General features: G+C 39.4%; 1 protein-coding gene across 5 annotated transcripts in view; it reads right to left on the bottom strand.

Annotated features, from left to right (window-relative positions):
• The window catches only part of LOC126762980 (antigen LPMC-61), a 140,297-nt gene extending 115,802 nt beyond the window's left edge, over positions 1-24,495 (bottom strand). For 3 of the 5 annotated variants that reach the window (XM_050480096.1, XM_050480102.1, XM_050480103.1), the window contains exons 1-3: positions 24,436-24,495; positions 16,875-16,943; positions 16,091-16,313 (exon numbers count right to left, since the gene is read on the bottom strand). In XM_050480096.1, the coding sequence (XP_050336053.1) occupies positions 16,091-16,209 (119 nt within the window). In that variant the 5' untranslated portion in view covers positions 16,210-16,313; positions 16,875-16,943; positions 24,436-24,495. The remainder of the gene's footprint in view (positions 1-16,090; positions 16,314-16,874; positions 16,944-24,435) is intronic. The other 2 variants (XM_050480098.1, XM_050480104.1) reach the window with 2 other exon arrangements.
• Between the last annotated feature and the right edge of the window lie 645 nt (positions 24,496-25,140).

Raw genomic sequence — 25,140 nt, 5'->3', positions numbered from 1 at the left:
TAGTATCTCTAACGGAAAATTGACAAAAAGTGATCGATCAAAATGGTATAAATATATTTGGTTCATTAAAGTTCTATAATATATAAAAAAAAAAAAAAATAAGTCGAAATTTGATTAGAAATACGAAAAGATTTTTTCGGCTACTCAAATAAGTATTTTCTGTGCTTTTCTGCAGTGTGCGACTCGACCTGCAGACAAAGACACAAAGTGTTCTTCTATACATAGATACATATATGTACATATATGTTAAAATATATGTAAATAGTTACTTGTGGTATATAAGTAATTACGCTTTTACGCCGCGGTGCCGCAAATTTACTCCACCATCAAGCTACACCAGTTCGCATTTATTTAGCTTGTGTGGTTAATTATTTTAATGGCAAATACTTCCTCATACCTGTGCGCTTTGCTTGTGTATATGGATTGCAAATATTCTCAATGAAACAATTAATTAAGAGAAAAAACCCAACAGCGGCAAGTTCAATGGAAACTGAACAAATTAAAAAAGTTTTGGAAATTGCCAACCAATAAAAAGCGGCGAACTGTAAGTATAAGGCAAACATTTACCGAAATAAATATCGTAATTGGCTGAACGGAAAATTATTGAAAATTGCATAAGCATGACTAATGCACGGGAGGCACGCACAAGCCCAGCCGCTGTGAGCTCCCCTATAGGAAAGCCTATTCTACAAAGCAGCTTTGAAACACGAACAAACTTACGAAACAATTGACGAGCATTACAAAAGTTTTTCTCGACCTTAGTCAAAACGTTTGTTTTCGAATACAACTTGGGGGCCTTTCGTAACTCTTTACGACAACCAAACTGAAGTCTAAATGTTTGATTGAAAATTGATAAAAAAGTATTGAATTATAAGCTCGACTTTTGATCGACGGTTGATATCTTGGAGATCCGCGACCTGTCCTGTGAAGATCCTTATTGTCAAGCAGAAATCTTGATATATTATTGAATGCGAGTGCCTATTTCGGGTACCGTTTCCTGCCAAGCCGGTAGTAAACAGGACGACCGCTAGTGTGGGTTAACTTAGTTAATTGGTAATTCATTTCTTATTTGCGCAATAACCACTTGTGGGAGCGGTGGCTTAAGGTGGAGATGAACTGAATGATGAGAGCAATGAAAACCAAATAAGGCAGCCAGATTCTACACAATTTTCATACGGATGAAGCAACTTGAGACGGACCGGAGGCCCACAGGTATCAGTTTAGCATTTCATTTGCCAAATGTGTGTATGTGTAAGTATGTAAATATGTAGATGTGGTGCAGTGAGACCTGCCAGTGTGTGCAACGATAGTTCGCCGTGTATTACAGAATATGATGTGTTGGTTGTGTCGTGGAGAGGGGCGTAGTTCCGGTGCGGTATCACCGAATGGCAAACTACATACTTATTGGGAGAAACGTCGGTTCGACTGGCTGTTATCGCCATAAGCAAGTGCCTGACTGACTGCCTGATGGTCGTTTGCTCTGCTGCCTGAGTATGGCTGAGTGGCTATTATTGGCCACTGAAGCAAACTAAAATCGAAATGAATTTGCAGTATAGTAGATAGAACGTGCCGCAGATGAACAATTTCGTTGCACAAGCATGCGCACACACACACTCAGGGACTCAGGAGTACACACAGGTATGTACCGCTCGGATGGGGATGTGTATGGGTGTATCATACTATTTATTGCTAAGTGTATGCAATGTAGCAATAACAATTTTCTTAAATAGCCATAATAACGCCGCTACCAACAGGAAAATAGCACGCCGTGAGGGCGCAGCGGCGGCAGGTGAAAGCGGTGAGGCAAACAAATAATAACGGCGCGAGGTGAAAAAACTGCAGAAAAGTTGTGGAAAAAATGCAAAATTTATGTAACGCAGACACATTATTTTGCCATTATCCTTAACAGCCCAGCGGTAGCAGCAGCGTGAGCCGCGGACGTGACGAAGGCGTGCGGGGGCGACTAAGTAAGTTGCTGCTGCCACATTGCATGGTACGGATGCCGTTGGTTAGGGCCGGGCACAAATAATGAATTGTGTGCTTTGTGCAACATATAAAGATGTAAACAAATGTGGGATGCGGCATGTGCGGCCGTCGCCTAGTAGTGAGTGCAGTTATCGGAAAGCAATAAATGGGCGTTGTGCCAGCGATATGCGAAACTCGAAGCATTTAAAATGAGGAAAAAGGAAAATAGAGAGAAATGAGGAACCTCTATGACAATTGTGGATTGCGGAAGACTGCTTATAACCTAATATGGAGGTCTAAGTTACATATAACACTAATTTGTAAAATTTTTAGCAATTATGTTATTCGAACCTTTCGAAGATTTTTTTACTTAAAATCATACGTCAAATACAGATTTGAGGTTTGCTGATTCCAAAACCAGTTTATTGCCTACTTTTGAGTGAAACAGTCGGCATAGGTTTCCAGTTTCTCAAACTTCATGAAATATTAATGACTCGGAAACTATAATATCTGCTACGAATACTTCTCACATAGCATACACACAAATCGACGTATGTGTAGGAGAACTGCAGACCACTCTGCGTAGAGTGAGACAAACTTTTTCCATTAGCTTTTAATACAAGCGCATTTACCATTATTTTCAACGTTTTTTGTATTCTTTCATTTTTCCGACGATTATTGTTTGGCTACCTATTGTCATTATGTATATTTCCTGCATAAGCTCCTCATATAAGCTCAAACATGCGCTTTCGAGTCCTCTCTATGGGAGTCGCCACTAATAACTACGGGCATTAGCGGCTTCATTGTTATCAAACTTATTTTGTTTTTGCTGCACATACTAAACATAAAACTACAGTTATTGACAGTTAGATGGAAAAGTATCTATGCTTTTCGTTTAGAAAAACATTTCAAATGTGTATATGTGAGATGTGTGTACATATATTATGTGTGTCACTTATCATTTATATGAAGTAAGCATAAAAAGTGGAAATGTAAGATTTCACACACATACAATATAATACTTGTATACTATGTATGTATGTATATATATACATATATTGAAAAATCAAATATAATACATGGGAGAGATCAGAGCTTAAGAAAGATTGTGCCACAGAAAGTTCGTTTGATGCGTATAAATAGTGAATTAGAGATAAGTAAAATGCACAGAATTTAAATATAGTTAAGTAACATTCATTTCAATAAAAATAAAGTGTGAAAATATATATACATATGTATGCTACATATAGAAATATATCGATAGCGATATATGGAAATGAAAAAATAATTTGGTTGCAAGAAAAATATCCTTCAGAATATATTCTTTAAACTTCCTAACCTTAGCTTAACCTAAGCTTGTAGTCTCGAATGTTTCTCTGAAGATCAGCAGACCACAAATCTAACCAAGGGTATGTAATAGCTAAGCGAAACCGGTTGGAACCATTTTGAAACTTAGAACTTCATCTTTTCGAATACAACTGCCTAAAAATGTCATAAGTTTCATAACATTGTGACAAAAAAGTACCCGGAAATTGTAATTAAATTCCCCGGGTAAATGCTATTTCAATAAAAGATATTTTGCTAAGTTGGTAGGACTGATCTTAATTACTATTTCGAATATGAGCACGACCTGCCAACCTATTTCTTTACAACAGCTGCTTAAGTCCGTACACCTCAGTAGTGTGTTGTGATTTTCACAATGGATGAAAATATGGAATAAGGAATTGGTCCCAAATTTTGTATTCCTGACCAAATTTTGTGTGTGGAATCTTTGCGAATGTTGGAAAAGGCTTACGGTGTTTAAGTTTTAGCAGAAATACAAGCCTACGAGTGGTATAAAGCCTACAAAAACGGTCGAGAGATCGTTGAAGACATGACTCGCCGTGGAAGACCTTCGACCTTTTCAACTGATGAAAATATGAAGAAAATCCCTATTATAGGTTTCTTTATTCATCCCAAAATCGTAATTTCTGGAGCTAATACGGATTTGATGTAAAATATCTTCTGAAGCCGAGCAATGCTAAGGCGGCGCTTTCTCGTTATTCTACAGTTCTTTCATTTACAATATTTCGTATCCTTCTTACATGCCGCGGCATTGTGATGGTGATCAAGTCACACGGAAACATAAAATTGAATTATACTTCATTTTAACATAAAAGGTTAAAAAGTATCCAATGTCCGTCCCTGGTTTTAAGCAACCTTCCCACCAATTTTCGGCCAAATCGGGTCAGCCGTTCTTGAGTTATAAATAATGTAACTAGCTTTCTTTTATATATGTAGATATATGTTTATTTTTGTCGCAAGGTAAATAGATTTTTTAGTAATATTGAGGTTTAAATGTTGATAAAAGCAGCTATTTAGGACGAAAATACAAATTTGAGATCAGGAAAATATAACTTTCAGCACCACTAAACACTTTCTTTTAGCTGTTTTACTTTTCTACTGCAGCGAGGTTCAAAATGGAACCCCCTTACATGCCGCTTGCTTGCTACCAATCACTAAATAATGTCGACTGCCGGAGGGACCGGAAATCCACTAGCCATACTGTGTATTTGCGCAACTTCCTGTCGTTGTAAATCCATATTTGAGTATATGTTTTGATTTCTTTATCAGTTGCAACAAAAACAATAACTGTAATATGCTTGCTGCGCCGCCATTTGCCATGTCTTGCGAAAAGCGCAGCAGTAATAATGGTGAACAACAGAACGCGCACAACAACAGCAATAAATAAGGAAATATTTAGTTACGACCGTTCTACTCGTGCATATCCGCCGAACGGTATTGTAATGGTAATATCGGTATTTATAGAAATGAATAATACGCTTAGGCGATTCCTGTCGCTTTTGTTTCGTAGTAATTATTTCCGTTTCCGCTTGTGTTTTGTTTATTGCGAATTTCAGCTTATTGGCTGAATGAGCAATGCACACAGCAACAACCAACGAAACTAGACACAAGCCTACACGGCCAACCAACCCAGCTAAAAGGCCCGCTCTGTGTGAGTGATGCCGTGGTGTTGGTGAACATTACGGGCAATGGTGGTGGCGTGGCGCGGCTAGAATGAGGAAATAAATAGCAGCATAGAACAATGCAATTAAAAACACGTAAACAGCACAATAATTGCAACAATTACGAAAATGATACACCACCGCAATGCGAATATTGTCAAGCCGGTAACGAGCAGCAAAGGGATAATAAAGCAATTATTAACAAACGCTGGCGCCTTTGTGCGCTGCACCGCGAAATGATTTTCATAAACTTCGCCATTAGCCGCAGCTGTTTTTGCAGTGCTCAGCTTTGGCAAGCGCCTAACGCCAAACGCAGCAATTAACTTGTTTATGCCAATTAAATTGAAAGGCGCAAACTTTGAATTTAGAAAACGAGATTCGCCAAAAGAACGGTTTGCCTTAAAAGTGGATCGATTCAATGCACATGCGCTACACATACGCACAAATACACATACACACACGGACAGGAGGCGTAACGCGACGTGCGAAAGTAACACTCTTAAGTGCTTTCAGGGAATTCACCAGTGGCTTGCGGCTCAATTGCTCCACGACTAGGCTGACATCCAAGGGCGCACAGCAGCTGTCGTGGGATTGCTCAGCCTCCAATTTCCCAATAATGTGGTGCATTAGTGATAATTGAAAGTCGTGTCATTGATATAACTTCTCGTCAAGGTTGCCGCGTGCATTCGCAGGTGGCATCAGTGGAATCAATCAGTTGCCTGCAAAGTGCTTAGAACTTTCCGAATAAACAGTTTAGTGCAGCAATTTCCACATTTTTACATACATATGTATTTATTTCTATTGTTTTTTGTGTAAATGCGCGCAGCAGTGAAATAAGCACTTACCGAGTTGGCGTTTTGATTTCCGCCATTCACTATTGAAACCGTTATATTTATTATGTTATCTGCTTTTATATATTCGCACGTAAATGCACACATGTGTAAATGCATAACAAAGGCATATTCCATCAGCATATTCCATCATTTGCCATGAAATATTGGCATTGAATTGCTAATGGATTCTGCTATGACATACATATGTACTAATGTATGTGTGTAGGTGCGCCCCAGTTTCAGGTCATAACTCGTCACCCATGGTCGCATAATATCGCACATCAAATGGCATGAAAACGCAGCTGCTAAAAGGTGGACACAATCGAATCGGTGTTCAGATTTATTATCTCTACTCTAACAGTTATTGGCATATGCGCGGCTGTGATGAACTCTCTGCACGACTTTGCTGAACTATTCGCTGAAATGTGATTTTATGTCAGAATTTATTGGAATAATTCATAAATATCATTTGCAATATGTAAATGGTGATCCGTTTTTGCACTCGCTCATTTACAATTATTTTGCCTTTTCTGCGGCAGGGCAGGTTTTGGCTTTAAATCCAAGGCAGCGAGTACTCATGCGTGATTGCGTGCGTCCCTTTTAAAGACCAAACCTTCGAAAAGTCAAAAGAAAAGCATGGCTTAATTTTTAAGCTTTTCTTAAGTGGCTTAAGGTAGCATTTAGTGTATGCCATGAACCAGGTCAGCATCTCATAGTCTCTTAGTAAGAGTTCAGTTGTCTTTGTATCGGATTTCTAACTATGGGATAATCCATTCTACTTTTTTAAAGAAAAACACCGAAACTTCAAATTTATTTTTTGAAGATTATCTCTTCAAAATGTTTGCCGCAGATGGTCCATCCGTTGAGCTCGATTTTCGATGACTTGTGCGAGCATTTTGACTGGTAACAAGGCCTTAATCAAAGCGGTATTGTTGGCATAGACTTTAGACATAATACTCTCACATCAAGTCTCAATTTCAGACATCAAATAGTCGGTTCCACAAACCACAGTCTACAAACCATACCAAACCGTTGTTGAAACGGCTTTTGAATGTCTTCAGGTTGCTCTTGCTCGTCTTAAATGCGGAAATTCAAAAACTTCGAATCTTTTTGGAACTTTTCAAGTGCCCATAGAGCGAAGCGATTTCGCGTTGGAAGGTCGATCGGCTTCAGTTCCTGCACAGGCTGTATTTTTTACGCTATCAATTTATGATCTCGACATAAATGCGCCAAGCCGTTCCTTACGTTAGTCCAAGTTGCTCCGAACAGCGCCCAATCGACCCTCCACGGTCGTGTACACTCTAAGGCACGGCTGCTAACGAAACGAGTTTTAACATGAAAGCTTGACACGACTCACTGGTGATCTGTAAAAAAAGGGCTATTGAAAAAAGTAGCTCTACTTGGAACACCCGTTAGATGCATAAAGTAGCTTGTTGTCTGCATTAGCTGAGCTAAGTCTAAACTTCTCTTTTCAATAACTCATTCGAGAGTGTTTTATGAGCCCTCCGAAGGCGATGGTCTTTAAACATTAAATGTGTAAAGGAGACAGCGCTGAGAGCATAAATTGCTGCAACCAAATTCTATTGTAGTTGTGAAGTACCTATCAAAATATTTAACATTCCCAAACCGCACCCGCTTCGCCGCACGCTCATTACAATCGGACAGACCGCAAAAAGTGTCAGTTGGCAATGAAGAGTAGTTTATGTTGGCAGCTTCACTGTCCGCGACACAAATGCTTTTCACTGCTGTTGTTGTCATAGCCAGCCACAGAAGCATAGTCGGACCGGCAGCCGCAAAAGTCACAAAGTTGCAATTTTCAAGGAAACCATGGGCGGACTGTGTAGGCGGCCACAAACCGGGTGCTCAACTAACTCCCGCTCTTGAATCTGCTTGTTTTTGCAGTTTACTATCGCCTTCTTGTGGAAATTGTGCTTTTAATGATATTTGTTATTGCTCGTTTCGTTTTTTCTGCTTTGGTTTTTCGGTTTATAGTATTTCTGCAAACCACTGCTTAAGAAGATACGCAGTGAAGCGAAGCGTTGTCTTGGCCCCGCAGGCAGTACGAGCATTGCGGCGCGCTGCGTTGAGGAGGAGAGCCTTAATGTGCGATAATTTTATGATTTAAGTGTTTAATTAAGTATATTGTGACTTGCAAGTTGTAAGTTGCCGCTGCGTCTTGCAGTCTGTCAATAGACAAATAGTGTTTAAAGTAGAAGGAGAAATGTTGCTGCAAAGAGTCGATGAACCAAGCGAGGCAATGGGAATTGTGCTGACTGTACTAAATCAACAATTTGCATAAAGCGGAGAATAGTTTCCTTCACAAGGTTATACATCTCATTTGTTGTGTATGTGTGTGGGTGTGAAAACAGCACATAAATAAATCAGACGAACAGTGAAACGACCACTTCCGATTTTGGTTCCTTTTAACATATCAATGAGAATATGACGAATAACTTTACAGACATGGTTGCCATTTGTAGCCGAGCTGGAAAGCGTTGATGTATTGACTCCTAATGGCTTTAGTGGCAATAACTTGCTACTGAAACTCTCCAACTCTTTCTGGTGAACCTTATAAACCAGTGTTTTATTTAAAGTATATATGTACAGACTTAATAAGTTTGAAATGATTGCTGTACGAAATATACGGAATATACAATAAAAGCTTAATTTTAGTTATGAGCGTCGTTCGACGATTGCGGTATAATAACTTTATTATTCTGGGGGCCATGTGCACTCTCGCGTACAATGTAGCTGCCGCAACTTAATATAAGTGGGAAGGTGGCAAGGAGAGCTAACAACTGAAAACTTAAGGATCTCTTCGAGCCGTTTGATATCAAACGAGGTTCAGACAAGGCGCCTCCCTATCGTGCGACTTCTTCAATCGAATGCTGGAGAAAATAATTCAAGCTGATTTCTCCAGACTGGATATGGAAGCGAAGCGTATGAATCCGGTTGTGAACAGAGATAAGACGAAATATCTCCTGTCATCAAATAAACAGTCGTCACACTCAGGACTTGGCTCCCACGTTACTGCTGACAGTCATAACTTCGAAGTCGTAGATCATTTCGTCTATCTCGAGACCCGATAACTCTTGTCATCACGTGCTACTTCAGATTGAGTACGCAATTGAGAGATAAAATCCTCTCTCGACGTACAAAGACCAAACTCTATAAGTCATTCATAATTCCCGTCCTGCAGCTCTAACAGTGTAAAGAAGAAGAAGAATCTTAAATAGAACTTTGACTCATTCGTTCTAATTATCATAATTTGTATTGGTTTCGAGTCAATTTCACATTGGAAATGAGAACGAAGCGGTCGAAGAAAGTATCTATCTGAAGAGCCCGATTGGGGTCAACAATGTGCAGAAGCCTTTCGCATATGCGGTCTTGAAGATTAGTATGCAGTTTTAACCATTTTTTGTAGTTGATGACATTGCATAATCTGCCGCTCGGTCTTTCGGTGAGCGCAACATTAAGTGCATTTCCGTTTTAGCAGAGCTTAGAGCCGAGTTCGGCGCTTGGCAATTTAGTAATTACAAAAGTTTATCCATTGCAAGCACTTTTGCGCTGCTTAATGCCTCGTTAATGCTTCATTGCCTCTTTAGTATTTATATTAAGCTTCAACTTCAAATCGAACTGTTTGGCTTTCCCAGTCCCAGTCCCGCCAACAGCCACGTGTTTGCTTGAACTTTTCCATTTTTTCTGTGCTACTTTTTGTGTGATTTTTAATCAGGCAAAGTTTGCTTTTACGTCCAGAATATTTTGCCCCGTTCACTCTGCTCACTTAATTCCAGAGTTAATTCCTTTGACCTGCCAGTTTGGCCAACAATTGTTTTGCTTTAACAAAATAAGTTTCGCGCTTTCTCCCCAAAAAGTCCGTTTTATCTGTCTAATGTTTTACAACTTTTCGCTTACAATTCTATAAATTCAGTTTGCTTCTGGAAAGCTATAACTTCCTTGTTTTTACTATAATACATGTACATTTGTTTTTGTTTTTGTTTAGTTTCGCAATGTTGTTTTATATACATTTGCTGTTTGTTTTTTTGTTTTTTTTTTTTTCAAAACTGCAGAACTGATCTCTAATCGGGGTGGAATCTGTGTGCATCTCCGTCAGGCTTTCATGTTTCCTCGGATCCTTCAATTTGACCGACTGTATGTACATACATATGTGTAAAGTGCTCCAAAAGTGTACATGTGTATGGCGGGATAACTTCTGTATTGCGGCAACAATTTCCACAAAACAATTGAGTGATCGAAACATACGCACATTGGCGCTTACATAAGCACAGAAGTATGCCAGTATGTTTATTTCCACTACAACTTTTGTATGTTATTGTTATTGTTTACAAAAGATTAGCACAGACCAATGGGAGCAAAGAAACCAAAAAAAAAACGTTGGAAAACTTTCGAAAGTGCAGAGGCACTCTTCCATATTGGCTACTTGCGGTCAACCAACAATTCAACTCAACTCAACTCAAGTCAGCTCACTGCTGAACAGCCAACTTTCAACTCACTCAATTCCAATCAAATTGAATCAGTTACATGAATTAGATGTGGCACGAGCAAAGATGGATGAAAACAACTATGAATATGCTGCATGGAGGGAGCGAATTCTTTGCAATTCACATAAAGGGGTTTCGTTAAGGCATCACCGAACTTAAATAGAGTAAATATTTCTTTTTTATTGTGTTCCACTAATAGGGATAGTTCTGCCCATAATTGGAAGCATCTCTGAATGGTATACCTAAGTGAGATTTAGGCGAAAGTAAATAGGTTAGTAGAGGAAGACCTCTTCTCCTTTGGAGGGACTAGAATAACTAATTGGCGCCACATAGCAAAAAGGAGAAACGACTGGCGCCCTGTTTTTAACTCGGCTAGGAGTATTGGGAACCGTAAGGTTTTACCTATGGAAGCCTTTAAACAGGAGAAATTCGAGAATTATTAATATTTTGTTAAGCTCTATTTTATAAATGGAAGATTTGTATTAAGAAATCATTTATTTGCTAAGAAGTAGTACCAACAGGCATACAAGTAAATACATTTCCCAGCGAAGATTTGATTCAAGCATAGATTTCCGAAAAGCGAGCGGGGATCTCGCGTAAAAATTTGAGTGTACCACTTCAAAATGACAACCCTAAAAATCACATACCAATGACTTTTTCAAAACGTTCACTAAATTCCCAACAGGTGCGTTGATTGTTCTAACGCGCTTCGACTTTGTTGCGTTCATCAGTATTCGCTTGTGCAACATGTTGCGAGAGTATAAAAAGTTTGGGTACATTGGACATAACGGGTGATTCAAGTATAACTTTTTTCAAAAACCTTTTTTTTACAAATCACGCGTGAGTCGTGTCAAGCTGTCAAGCTGTCATCTTATTTTTGTTCAGTATTGTTCGGAATTTCATCATGGAAAGATTTACGCCGCGTTCTGTAAAGAATGTGTATCAACATAATCGGCCTACTGAGCGTACAATTCGCAACACCATCACCCATTTTGAGACTCATCATTCATTATTGAATAATATACGACCGAATTGAAAACGTCCAACACGAAATGAAGAAAATATAGCGAATGTAGCGGAGAGTGTACACGAAGACCGTGGATAGTCGATTCGACGAGGTCAGCAGCAACTCGTAAGCGTACAAATTACAGCTTGTGCAAGAACTGAGGCCAAGCGATATTGCTTCGCTCTATGGGCTCTTGAAAGTTCCAAGAAGATCCGACGTTTTCTAGCCAAATTTTTTGTAGTGATGATGCCCATTTCTGGCTCAATAGGTATGTAGACAGGCAAAATTCTTGCTTTTGGGATGAAGAGCAACCTGAAGAGATTCAAAAGCTGTCATTTTATCCAGAAAAACAACGGTTTGGTGTGGTTTGAGGGGCCGGTGGAATCATTGGTCCATATTTCCTCAAAAGCGAAGCCGGTGAGAACGTAACCGCCAATGGGGACTGTTATTGCGCCATGATAACCAACTATTTAATGCCGGAAATCAAAGCTCGTCATCTCGGTGTCTTTTGGTGCCAACAAGACGGAGCCACTTCCCGCACATCGCATTAATCAAATGTTTGATCAATTAATGGTTTTCACTTTGGTGATCAGATAAATTCACGTTTTGGGTCAGTCGATTGGCCATCAAGATCGTATGATATCACATCGTTATATTTTTTCTTGTTGGCATACATACATACATACATATGTAAAATCTAAAGTCTATGCGGACAATCCCGCTTCGATTCAGGTCTTGAAACGAAACATCACACGTGTCATTCGCTAGTTACCTGCCAAAATGCCCAAACGAATCATCGAAAATTGGATTCAACGGATGGATCATCTGAGTCCTAGCCGCGGCCAACTTTTGAAAGAAATAATCTTCAAAAAGTAAATACCAAAGAATGTTCTTTCCAATGATAATAAACATTCATCATTAAATTTGTAGCTTCTGAGTTTTTTCTTTAAAAAAAGTAGGGAACCTCACATTGGAACCCTCTTTATATATTGAAAATATTTTGTAATATATTCGATAGGCACATGTATTTAGAATTTATATTCTAACTAATCATGTCTCACTACTAAATACTTCTGTAAACGAGTTTAACAGTGAGTGTCTACTTAAACGTTTTAATAGAGAAAATAAGCATCTGCATAATAAACACTTCCGATGCAGCAAAATTCAATGGCCCAACATCTCCACAAACGCTAGTCAGGACACTGGGCATGTGTACCTTTGCCTCGATTTATGGCACAGTTGCAAATTGATTCTTCGTCGTTATTTTGTGGCACTGAGATATCACTGCTCCATCACCATTACCATCATCATCATCAATCTCTGCCACAGCTATTGTTTCTATATGTTATTTGCAAACTTGTGGCCACAAAGTGCAATTTGGTAGACATTCTAGAGGAGAGAGCGTGTAGCGACTTCGACGAAGATCTCTGCATTTCAAATAGAACATTGAGTGACTTTACGGAATTTATATTATGAGACAGAAGAAAATTGATATTTCTGCAAAGACGATGCGACTGATTTTATGAGTTTACGAAGTGTGTGCGCATTGTTTCTTTGCTTTGGATTTGTGGAGTGGGCTGTAACGGGTATGTAGCAGAAGTATAGCCTCGCTGTTGCACTGCTTGCAACGGACAGCAAACTCACTTGCTTGTATTAAATTTGTGTATGTAGCGTTGTGGCATCACTCAAACCCGCCTAACAATAATACGAAATCAATACGATTGATTGCGATTTTTCGAATAGAACTTTGAGTGCTGTGGCCCTAACGGCTCCATAGCGCGTACATTCATGTGTCTCGAGTATATGTGTGTATATATGTGAATAAGTCACAGAAGTGTTGCTTTGTGTCACTAAATTTTATTGAATCTTATTTCCAATTTATTTCTCGAGAGTTTTGTATGCTCGTTTAATGTTTCATATTTATTTATATTTAATTTCTTTGCTTTTGTTTTGATTTGATCTTATTGAGAGGCGAATATTGCGGAGTGGAAAATATTGATATGCACACTTTTTTGTACGGCCATTAAATGGTTTTGAAAATATAGTGGTGATATTTCTCAAAGTGCTCAAGTTACAGTGGATGTGGTTGTGTGGTTCTGTAAGAGAGTGTAAGGTAAGGCAAGGCTGAGTTCGGCGCAAGCCGCATCGTAGTGACACGCTAAAACCGTGAGAATTAAAGTTGTGTGAAATAGTAGGCGAGGTCTGCAAGGCGAGATTTTTCTTATCTGATCCTTTGCTATATTGCAAGTGATCACTGGTGTCATGCCGAAAGTCACCAAATCACAAAAACATTAAGCTCAGTGCAACACTTGTACGGCAGTATCAAATGTAAATATGACTGTAGAAATATCTGTGGATATCGCAACCGGGAACGTGATGATATAGCACAAATGCGCGCTCACGCATGCAATAACCAAACAATTGACAATACAATACACCCATACAAAAGCACACACACACACACACACATGGATTTATAGCTGCAGACTCATCGCTATAAATGCAAAAATTGATGCATTATTGGCTACAAGTATGCACAAAAATATTCAAGCGACGCATGAAATGGCATGGCTCTATGGAAGCGCACACACCGACACATCACATGCAGCAGAGCATGTGCATATGGTCTTTGTGTGGACTCCCTCAGCCATGAGCACAGTGAAGCCAGCCAGCGTCGAACAACAGCTGATACACACCGACACCCAAAATCAAAAAACACTGTGAATAGTTCGCAATGGCTGGTTTGGCACTGAATGGCGTGTACGCAATCAGCCTTCCGTCTGGCAGCACTGCGAATGCTTGATGGTAGAAATGGAAATGGAAATAAATTCAATGGTCAATTTATTTGCAGTTTCGTTTTTCACATTGTCAAGTTGGCCTTGCGTAGCATGTCACTTACAAACCATTTATTTTTCCCTTCCGTTCCCTTACTCGCGCGGAGCTTTTGTCTCGCCCGCTTTCCCGGTTTCTTGCACATTTGTTTGGTTTGGTTGGTTCGGTGCGGTGCGGTGCGGTCTGGTTTCTGTTTTGTTGCGGTAAATGTCGTTATTCATGTTTTGCTAGCATCTTTTTGTCAGTTCTTCGCTGTTAATATGTATACAGCTCTGTGGATATTATGTTTTTCACTTATTTTATTTATTTGAGGCATTGAGTATTGTCTTCCGCTGAGTGCATGATTTGTAAAGCAAATTGCTCGTGCTCTGGCCCTTGTACAATGAGGTAAGTAATGGTAATACATATCTACACATTGTTGCGTGATTGCTTTGGCTCCTATCATATTTCAATTTGCCGCTGCATAGAGTGCCATGAATAAATTTATTGATACTCTTGTAGAAGTTGATGTAAATTTTAGTGGCAAAAACACTTCCAATGCCACAGCAGACGTTCATTATTTTATTTCAATTGGTTTTATAATGACATTTCCCTACTCAATTACTTGATTGATTTTAGGTACGTAAAAATTAAATTGCTCTGCCCTGCGCCATTGCCAAGAAGCCTTTAATCTCCTGTGGGCGGCTTAAAAGAGTAGCAGGCTCTAAATGATTATTGGTATCATTTGTCTAATTAAATGCTAATTAAATGCTGGAGAGTTTTTAAACTGATGAGCGCTTAATTATAACTGGATCAACGATATACCGACATTGAATAACACGGTTTTAGAAATTATAATAACAGAGCGGTAGGAGAGGGGCAGTGAGCTTCTTTACGGATAGGTCAAAGCTTGGGGGGAAGTTTGGTTTGGAGCGGTTTACTCTCAGGAGCTCTCCATCAACTCCAGTTTCAGAATTACTGATTATTGTATTGTTTTCCAAGCCGAGGTTGATGTCTCCTTCAGAGAAATGACCTTGCACTCGGATAGCAGGGCGTGATACTAGCCTTGAACTTTTTAACAGTGCGTTCTGGAGTGCCTAACCTCGTTATGAACGGCATCGAGTCACTTCGTGATAAGACTGATATAAGTGCCAGAAACAAAATCGCAGGCAACTGTAAAATTGATGAGCTAGCAAGGAAAGGCACCGTAGAACCGCTTTCAAAAGTATGGGAGCGCGGAGCTTACGTATCCACTTGTGCTCTATTAGTAGATAGCTGGGCTTCGCTGGAGCTTGGCCAACGCTGAGCCACCATCGGTACATGCGCAACAAGATCGATCGCAGGAGTTCAACTGATCTCTTTGTCCTCAGTAAAGCTACCCTCTTCCTAGTTCTAGGAGTTTCAACAGACCATGGACCTATCGGAGTCCATGCTGTAAGCTTGAGAATCTCACCCAGCGCCATCCACAGAAGCTGTAAGGAAGAAGACGAATTGGAAACAGCTCAAAACTTTCTTTTTGACTGTCGGCGTTTGGGAGATCAAAGCTGAAACACTTGGGAGCGCATACCTTCAGATATTCCACCGAGCTGGTGGGGATGGAAATTGAACGCCTGTGCCAATTTTATTGACCGCGTTTTGCTAATTTATAACTTCGAACACAGAAGCACTTCTTTTTTATGGCTTCACAAAGGACTACATATAGCAGTCCAAGTGCGATCTCTCTAGACTATCTAAACCACATATAGCTATCAGCTTGCTGGTGGAGGTTTTAGAACAGTGGAGCCCTTCTGCGTACAAAAGATAATGCCGTCATCACAAATACATATGATTGATATCATATCAGTCGTTAGTAACCCTGTTTGGACTGCTTTTATTGTCATTATGGAAGTATTTGTCACTACTTTATAATAATTTACGACAATTATGAATATGTAGAGAAGTTTCCGAATATTCAGTGTATTGACTTACCCATCAGCGCCGAAAGCCTTCAGCTCACGATCCAATGTTTCCTTGACATTTTGCTGGGAATAAAGTCCCATGGGGGAGTTGAATTGTTTGTGAACCAATTTACGTTGAACGGTGGCCATCGTGTATGGATACGGGTTTTTTATATTTTCCTTGTTGTTTTAGAGTTATTATATAAGTTTTTATTATCAAGTTTGTGTACTCTTCACTGATTTTAGCTCAAGATCTATTCATTTGATCGGTAGCGTTGGAAGAAAAAACGGTTTTAGTTAAGTGAGTAAATAAGTATTAGTACGGTTATTAGGTAGGCTCGTGTTTTTAGGTAGGTTCGTGTACACCGGTGAGGTAAAGAGTTAAGGAAGGTTAAAGAGAGTCAAAGAGTGCAATCGATGCAACGGTGGAAGGGATATTTTTGTGCTGTGGAAAATAGTAATTCCAATCAGAAGAGATATGTCGCCAATAGTTGGTGATAACGGTGCAATTGGTGATGATTTTTTATGAAATTGGGTTAGTCTAAAAAATGTTTTAGAAGTAATATGGAAAAAAGTGGTTTAAAACCAAATTATTTTGTATGAAATTGAGTGTTGCAAAATTGAGTGAAATTGTTTCTAAATTTTTGTTTGTATTTTGGTGAATTGTATTTGTTGTTTTGTTTTTCAAATGAGCGAGTGCATTTCGATATTTCCCGTTGTAGCTGTTTGTGAATCTCTGTGTGCTTTCTATAAAGTTATTCAATTGTTCTTGCTGTGTTTGTTGTTGTGATGTTTTCACAAATATTTTTCACTACTTTTATATATGTACTGGCTATGTGGCTTTGTATTTCGTTGTTGTTTCGAAGATCGTCGGGTGATTCGCTCTGAAAAGATAAAAATAGAATATCGTATTTATTAAATTGCATGAGAACACAGCAACAATTTTCCATTATGCTTGTGTTATACATATAAACATGAAGTGTGTGAAAAGATTTTTATTATTTTTCCACAGATAACGACGATATTTGCAGAATAAGAAAAATATCTACCGAGTATAACGTTTAATTAATGATGCAAATAAAATTATATGAGAGAATTAAGTGAACTGGTCCATTTATATCTAAGGACGGATAAAGCACGTTTATTGCGCTGAAAATGAGGTTACCATTTCCAACACTTTCAGCAGTCGGAAAAAACCTTTACAAAGTTTTGAAAAGGGAGGCGTCAAATATTTGAGACAACGAGATGCCAAGGTCAGCCCTTACAAGGAAAGACCGATCGTCGGCTGTCGAACAATGAAATCATACACTAAGGATTTGCTTAAGGGGTTACGTGGGTTTCCTCGAATAAAAAACAGTCTTTTTTCAAGACTTTTTTTCTTTTATAAAAAATGAAACATTTTCTTAGAGATAATAAAAAATATTACAAACATACACCATTAACAAGGAAATTTTGAAATTTTTGGAAAAAAAATATTTGAAACTCGGCCATTGCGACGCCATTTTCGGTGACCTCTCGGAAACAAGATGCGACCACGGTGGCAGGATAACTCCTAACAAGATCATCTAAATTGAAAAATACGTGTTTTAGTTAAAACCTTTAACAAGAACTTGGACGAAGGAAAAAACTGAAAATTGCATTTTTTGCAGACATTTTTACAAAAAAATGAAAATTTCGCGACATTTTTTTTTCAAATAGTTGTAATCGAAAAAAAATTCTTCCTTCAAGTCTTTAAGAATTGTATCTCAAAGATTTGAGTAAAATTTCATGAAGATCGGTTAAGTAGTCTCGAGAAATCTTGGCAAACCGACTTCAAAAACACAGTTTCGAGAAAAACGCATTTAAAGACGGCGCACTTAGCATAGCTAGCCTTGAGCGCACAAGTTCTCAAGGCTGTATCTCAGAAACTATTGCTCTGATCAACTTGAAAAATTTATTACAATATTCTAGAGTTGCTGTAAAATTTAATAAGATAACAAAAAAAAATCGATTTTTCGATACGTGTAAATCCATGAAAACCCTTAAGCGAGTACTTGTGTGTAAATTGAGGATCCTTCTATGCCCCTGCTCCAAAAAAATAACTTTATTTGCCACTCTTGTCCCATGGAAATTTCGCCGACTTGTTGAAACCCATTTTTTTGTCAAAAAGGGCAATTTATCCCATTTTCCATTCGAATAGTCTCACTTCTCTCGCTTTCGGAGCTTTTGTGTGTCAAGTCTCTCATTGTTGCTGCGCTGAATTGATACTTATTTTGATGAAAATTCAATTAAAATTATCGCACTGCCAATTAAATTAATCCACCTGCCAATATTGAGGCCCGCACAACAACGCCACACACACACTCCTGCGTATATATAGCTGCAGCCATGACACACGCATGACGTGCTGATGCAATAAATATGCCAAGTTGTCAGTTGACGCTGCGCTCGGTGGCCGCCGGCTACTACAGGTGGTCCCTTTGAATTGCGTTGCACATTGTGTCGCATTCAAAAGTCCGTCGAATTGTTATTGCTGCGAAGGCTTCTCGCTTTGCCTTCATATTGCCACATATATGGTATGTGTTTGCCATGCACACAGGATGTCATACGCAAGCGCTGAACAAAAGCAGGGGGAGGCATAAGTACATATCGCTTTTTACATTCCCAATTTATGGCGCGCTTTTCATTAAATTGTTTTATAGAAAAATAATTGTTGGCCTGCGCAGCGTCATATTTTGTTGAATTCGTGCTTGCTCCATGCTTTATGAGTGCACAATGAGTTATGGCGATCGCTTCAGCGATCATAAAAATAAACACATACGAGCACACCGACGGGGGTTTAAAGCTTTATTGTTTGAACAAACCCGGATCTCAGCGCGTCCTCGTCACTATCCTCAGTTATTTATATACACGCTTTGAGCTCAGTGCACTCAAAAGAAGTGCGTAACTCAAAATAGGAACGGGAGCATGTTGGAAACAAAGAAATCCTTAACACTTCTACCCAAAATAAATGAAAATGCGCTGGATTTTACGAGTACATCGTTCGCACGAGTACGCAACGAACGACCTGTATACGGGCCGCACACGCACACACTTGTGCCACACATGCATTAGGGCTGCTTTGTCCATGGCTGCCACCCATTCGCGGCGAGGCGGCTTTGTTCGTACACAAGTCGCAAGCGACATACACACACGCTGGCGCGCATTAGTTCCTTGCCACAACTGTGCGGTTGTTGCTTGTTGCACGAAAAGCCTGGCCCAAGGTATACACGACACAGCCAGCGCGTGACCCGACAACGTGACAACTCATTTGCTTTGTAGCATCCGCGAGGATCAACCTACCTAAACCAGCAACAACAGCAACATGCGCTGTGATGTAAGCACAACATCATCATCACAATTACAATTATCACCATTTCAGCTTGCATCATGGCCCTTATCATAAGTTTACTGCTCATCAACGCAGCCCCTGCGTCATGTAAGAGAAGGCAGCAGCAGTTGGGTGGTTGTGTAAGCTTTTGTTTCTACTAAATGCTCAGATTCACACACAAACACACGCATTTACTACTTAACTACCATACTTGTATGTATATGTGTAGGAGCTGTCATGTCACGTGTGTGCGACGCATCGCCCGGCTGCGCCGTCATAGCACTTATTTACGAAGCTCACTGTGGATTTTGAGATGTGTGAAGCTACTTTGTTTTTTCCTGTCTACTTGTTCTCTTTTATTCCTATTTAACTCTTCTTTTTATATCCACAATCTGCTCCATCTTCGCCTTGTGCCGTGTCACAGTTAATTGCCTTCGGTGTTTCCATGTCGGAGTCGGAGTCTCCGTTGCCGCTGCGATTCGCTAGTTGCCATACGCTGCATCGGGCAACCGTTAACCGTCAGCTCTCCCTCCCTGGTCGTGTGGCGGTGCCCACGTCGGGCGGATATGTGTAGCTGCCATCCGAGCAGTCTGGCATTTTGTTTGGCAGCCGGCGGCCGGAGTTTACACAACTGCATAGAACTTCCGTATATTGTTTGCTGCGCCATTATGTGTTGGCGAATTGCATTTGCATAAATTTAAACACATATTGGCTGCGTATGCATGAAAACATTGCACATTTATGAGCAGCTACACCGCGGCAAATGGCAGCACTTTCCCAGTTTTTTTACTCGGACCAATGGCGAGTTTTTCGTATCGTGTCCATAAAACATTGTTTCAACTTTTTTACGTTCCCCACCTTATGATATGCCTCATGATTTCCAAATCAGAGTCATGCGCTCACCTCATTGTTTAGAACTTGGCAGTGTACCGCCCTAATGTTAGAGTATATGCGCTTCTTTTTCAAACTCTGTTTCTGTGGCGTAAATTTTTAAGCTGTCTCTAAAGGTTCTTATGGAATTAGTGGGACTTGGCCTGCGACAACCTTTAACCTTCTGAGTGAAATGCGCGCAAAACAGAGCCTAGAACTGTGTCTACCTCGCCCTTTCAAGAGTTGTCAATTACATTTCAGCAGACGTGGAATATTCGAAACCCAAATAGCCCTCACAACTCTTTTTTTTTACCGTGCAATATTAAGCTCATTTGTGTGTGTGTGCCCAAGCATGCGTATGTGTGAGTTGTGCCATAGTTTTTATGCAGAAATTTCGCTTGTCAGTCGGAAGCTATGAGCGTCATACTCGTGTGTTTGTAGTTGTTTTCTTTTATGATTGTTTGTTTGCGCTTTTATTAGCAAAAATAAGTAAAAACAAGCCATAAGTTTCCAAAGTTTTACAATGTTATCTTCATCGTTAAGTTTTGTTATCTCTTTCTTAACTTTACAAATTCCCATATCAAATATGTCCGTCCGTGTGCATATGTTAATGTATCCATTTAAGTCTGTGTGTGTAAGCACACATACACATTTATATAAGCATGAACGTTTTCTATACAGCAAATACTCTGCCATGAGCCGTATTTATGTTTAAGCGCAATTTGAAGCCATAACTTAAGGGGTTCTCCTTCTAAAGGGTGTTTCAATAGGACACTACAAAAGTAGACCGATATTTCTTTTCAGTAAGGTTTGCCATTTCATCATGGAAAGATATATGATTCAACAACGAGTCGAAATTATTAAAATTACTACCGAAATTCAAAGTCAGTGGCCTCCACTTTTAAAGGGCTAAGTTCAATTTATGGACCTTAAAACCGTCCTGTCGGATCAACAATTGAGCGTCTAGTGGAAAAACTTGATTCCAGTGTGACAAAGAAGTGTTCATAGTGTCGTGAATATTGCTGCCGCTAGCGTATCAATTGAGGAAGACCCAAATCAGTCTCTCGTCGTTCTCAAGCGTTGGGCATCTCTCTAACGTGGTTGTGGCGAATTTTGGGAAAAGTTCTTGGCTTACATCCTTACAAGATGAAATTGACGCAATAACTGAAGCCGCTTGACCACGAAATCGTCGTATGTTCGTGAATTGAGCTGAGCAACAACTTGAAAATGATCCGGATTTTCATCGAAAAATCATCTTCAGCGATGAGGCCCATTTCTGGCTGAAGGTTTTGTCGGTAACACATATATGAGTTATTTGTCAGGCAGCAATCCACACGTACTTCATGAGTCACCTTTGCTTCCCGAAAAAGTTGGGGTTTGGTGTGCTTATGGGCCATATTTCTTCTGTGATGATCAAGACCGACACGTTACTGTGAATGAGAGTCGCTACCGCTCAATGATAACCGAATATTTTTCACCTGAATTGAATGATATGGACTTGGACAATATGGGGTTCCAACAGGGCGGTGCCACAATCCCCAGAGCGAATGTCACAATCGATTTATTAAAAATCAAGTTTGGTGATTGTGTTATCTTACGAAATGGCTCAGTCAATTGGCTGCCTCGGTTGTGGGATTTGATGCCGTTAGACTATGTCCTTTGGGGCTACGTCAAGTCTATGATCTATACCAACAAGCCGGCTACGATTGGTGAACTTTGTACGAATATCGAACGTGAAATTGCAGCAGTATTGGCCGTGGTGCCCATGTAGAAGAAATCGAGTTCCATTCATAATGGCATCGAATGTACTTTCACAAGATTAAAGAATTATATTGGTATCCCAAAGCTTTTTGTGGCGCTCTTATGGAAAAAGCCTATATACAAGTATTTACGAATACACATACCTAGATACGCATATGTAGTTGCAATAAAACCTGTATAGAATCTTAAAATACGGTCTTGTATCAATGAGTGATGAGAGTTTCACTCAATTTTATCAAAGCCTTTTTCAGGTTGGATCCTTTGGATCTCTAGTTCAAAACATTTGCTCTCCTTATCACCTTAATCTACTTGTGTTCACCTGCGTGTGGTAACATTGGCTCTTGAGCTCAACTTGCAACCGATAATTTAGTTTCATTACTTCGGTGTCAAAGCCATAATAAGTAATGCCCGTTAATGCCACACTGTGTACTAATCGATTGACCGAGTTTTGTGTTAAAAAAAGCAGCGAAAAGAGAGCCGAGTTGTTGCTGTGTTGATATCGAAAAATATTGAATGCGCTTTGGCGCCTTTGGACTCGGTAAGTGCATTACGAATTTACGAATTTGATGAATGCATTTGTCCTGAATAGTCTGCCTAATTACACGCTTTCACGTTCGGTAACTCAATTAAGTAGAAAGCAGAGCCGAGCTGAGAGCGACTCATTGCGAAACGTTGGCTTTTTTGCACTTCAATTCAAGTGGATGTCAGGTAGGCAACGAGTATCCTCGGGCGCAGAGCCCACAAACACGCAGCCTTCACAGCACAGTTATACACGTATTGTACACATGGCTGTGTGTGTGTGTGTGCGTGTGCGTGTATGCTTGTTAGAAGACACGTGGAGAGCTAACTGTCTAAATGCCATGCAAAAGTGAGCATTCAGTTGGAACATTGGAGTTTCCAGTTGCATAATTGCCGCTCGTATTTCTTTACTACCAATGCAGCGCTGCTTTCGGCTGTGCGCATGTGTGTGTGTATGTGTGTGTCTCTGTATCCACCCTGTTTGCTGTGTATTTTAATGTAATCTGAGCATCTGTTTGTAATTAGAGAGAAAGAATAAACAAAATTAGTAGTGCATACGTGTGAATATTAGCCCTTTGCCTTTGCTGGCGTTTGCCTGGCATTTGCTAGCGTTTGGTACGCTCCTCAGTTCTCAGTTGTGAGTTAATTAGTGCACAGTAGTGGAAAAGCTTGTGTAAAAGAGGTGAAGGTGAAGTGCTGGCAGCATTCGAAATTCCAGGCCAATCATATGCGCCTTTCATTTGCTTCGTTGACATTTCTGCACTCATTTGCCGCTGCCATTCGACATACACACACAGTCACGACGGAATCTGAGGCATGCTGGAGAGCATGCAAACTAGTGTCGTTACATATATGCATGTATGCATATGTGTGGCTCGAACTGCATTGAGGCAAGAGCTACCTTTTAAATGTAGTCAAAGTTTAGAGCCAGCTAAAATCAAAACTCTGCTGCGGCCGCTGCTTGAAGTAAGCTGCTAGCTTAAGGAAGATAAAGTAATATAACTGTGCTCTCAGCTGCCGCTTCTAAGCAATATGTTTCGTTTGACGCCCACAAAGTTGCGAACGGTCGTAAATTGTTAAACAAATATATAAAATTGTCTTGTGTTTGTTTTCGTTTTTGCTTGCTTTTGTTGTTTTTCACTGCTGCTGCATGACAAATGGTCGATTCGGGCCGAAGTGTGTTTCACATTATTAAAATACATGCACACTCAGCTATAATATATAAGAAAATCGTTTTGAAATCAAAAAATTTGTATTTGTAATTCTCAAATATTGTCACGTAATTAATTAATGGGATAATTAATTTTAAGGTCGAGCGAAGTTTTCTATATTTGCCTTTGAGATTTCATAACTATTATTGCTATTATTGCTAGAAACAGTTTATATTAAATGTTCGCTGTTATTTTAAGATTTCAGCCAGAATTGCTTTTTGGCCATAATTATATGTATATATAAATAATAATAATAGATATGTAAATATTTAAATCATGCGTCGCCTTTCTCGAAATTCTGTATATATGTACACTTTTGTATTTTTAGCTGTATCGAATGTTCGCCTCGAATTCATTATTGGCCACTTAATTGCCTTAGTCATTAGCCTTGAACACACACGCACACATGCACACGCACACCTGAACACAAAGCGCTGGCATTTCGGTTAACAAGCACACACACACACACTTCAAGCTGTTTCAGTGAAGAAGAATTTCACAAATCCACTTCACTTCACTTCACTGGAAAATAAATAATTGAATAATCACTTTTTAAAAACACTTTGCAGCTAATTGAATATTAAAATATTTGCTGATAAGTACTACTATTATCATAGAAATTCCACACAAATGTGGAGTCTTCAAAAGAGCTAAGAGGGTACACACCTTGACTATGAATACACTACTGTCACACTTAAAAATTATTTTCAAACTGACATTTCGCCCATTTCCATGTTATCTCAAAGCGATGAAAAATGTCAAATGGACCAGCGACACACATGCACATATGTATGTATGTATGTGTGGAAATGAGCATCATGTGGAAATGACTAAAAGCGCACAAGTCGTTTAATCGAAAGGCTCGAAAAAATGCTGAAAAAGTGCAAATCTGCCCAGAGTGCCCAAAGGTAGATTGAAAGATTATTCTCAAATAGCTAAGAAGTTATATATGTACAGTTAGAAGGCTGAAAAAAGCGAATTTACCAGAATTTTTTCAGAGAAAACTTTCGAATTTATTGGTCCAAAAATTTTTACACATAAACTGTATTTTAAGAAATAATAAGAAAGAGAGAGCAAAATAAAATGTTTTCACAAAATGGCGGTTTCTTAAAAAATTTAATATTTGACCAAAATTTTGTTCTTATATTGAAAAAAAAAATATTTTTCGGTGAAAAAAGTTCTCGAATTTGACTGCCTGGTCAAACTTTAAGCCGAGCACAATGCTTACTGAATTGAAAATTGTACAAATGAACTTACGTGCTTTTCAGAAAAAGTTTTTTTTGGCCGAATTCGCAGTCGCTCATGCAGTCCATGGACATTGAATTGTGAGATGGTCAATATATGTAGAGTGGTGGGCGTGTGTTCATCTGG

Source organism: Bactrocera neohumeralis, chromosome 6 (genome assembly GCF_024586455.1).
Source record: "Bactrocera neohumeralis isolate Rockhampton chromosome 6, APGP_CSIRO_Bneo_wtdbg2-racon-allhic-juicebox.fasta_v2, whole genome shotgun sequence".
In the NCBI taxonomy this organism is placed as follows: domain Eukaryota; kingdom Metazoa; phylum Arthropoda; class Insecta; order Diptera; family Tephritidae; genus Bactrocera; species Bactrocera neohumeralis.
Note: the sequence above shows the minus strand (reverse complement) of the source record. Positions and strands in the feature narration are given on the sequence as shown.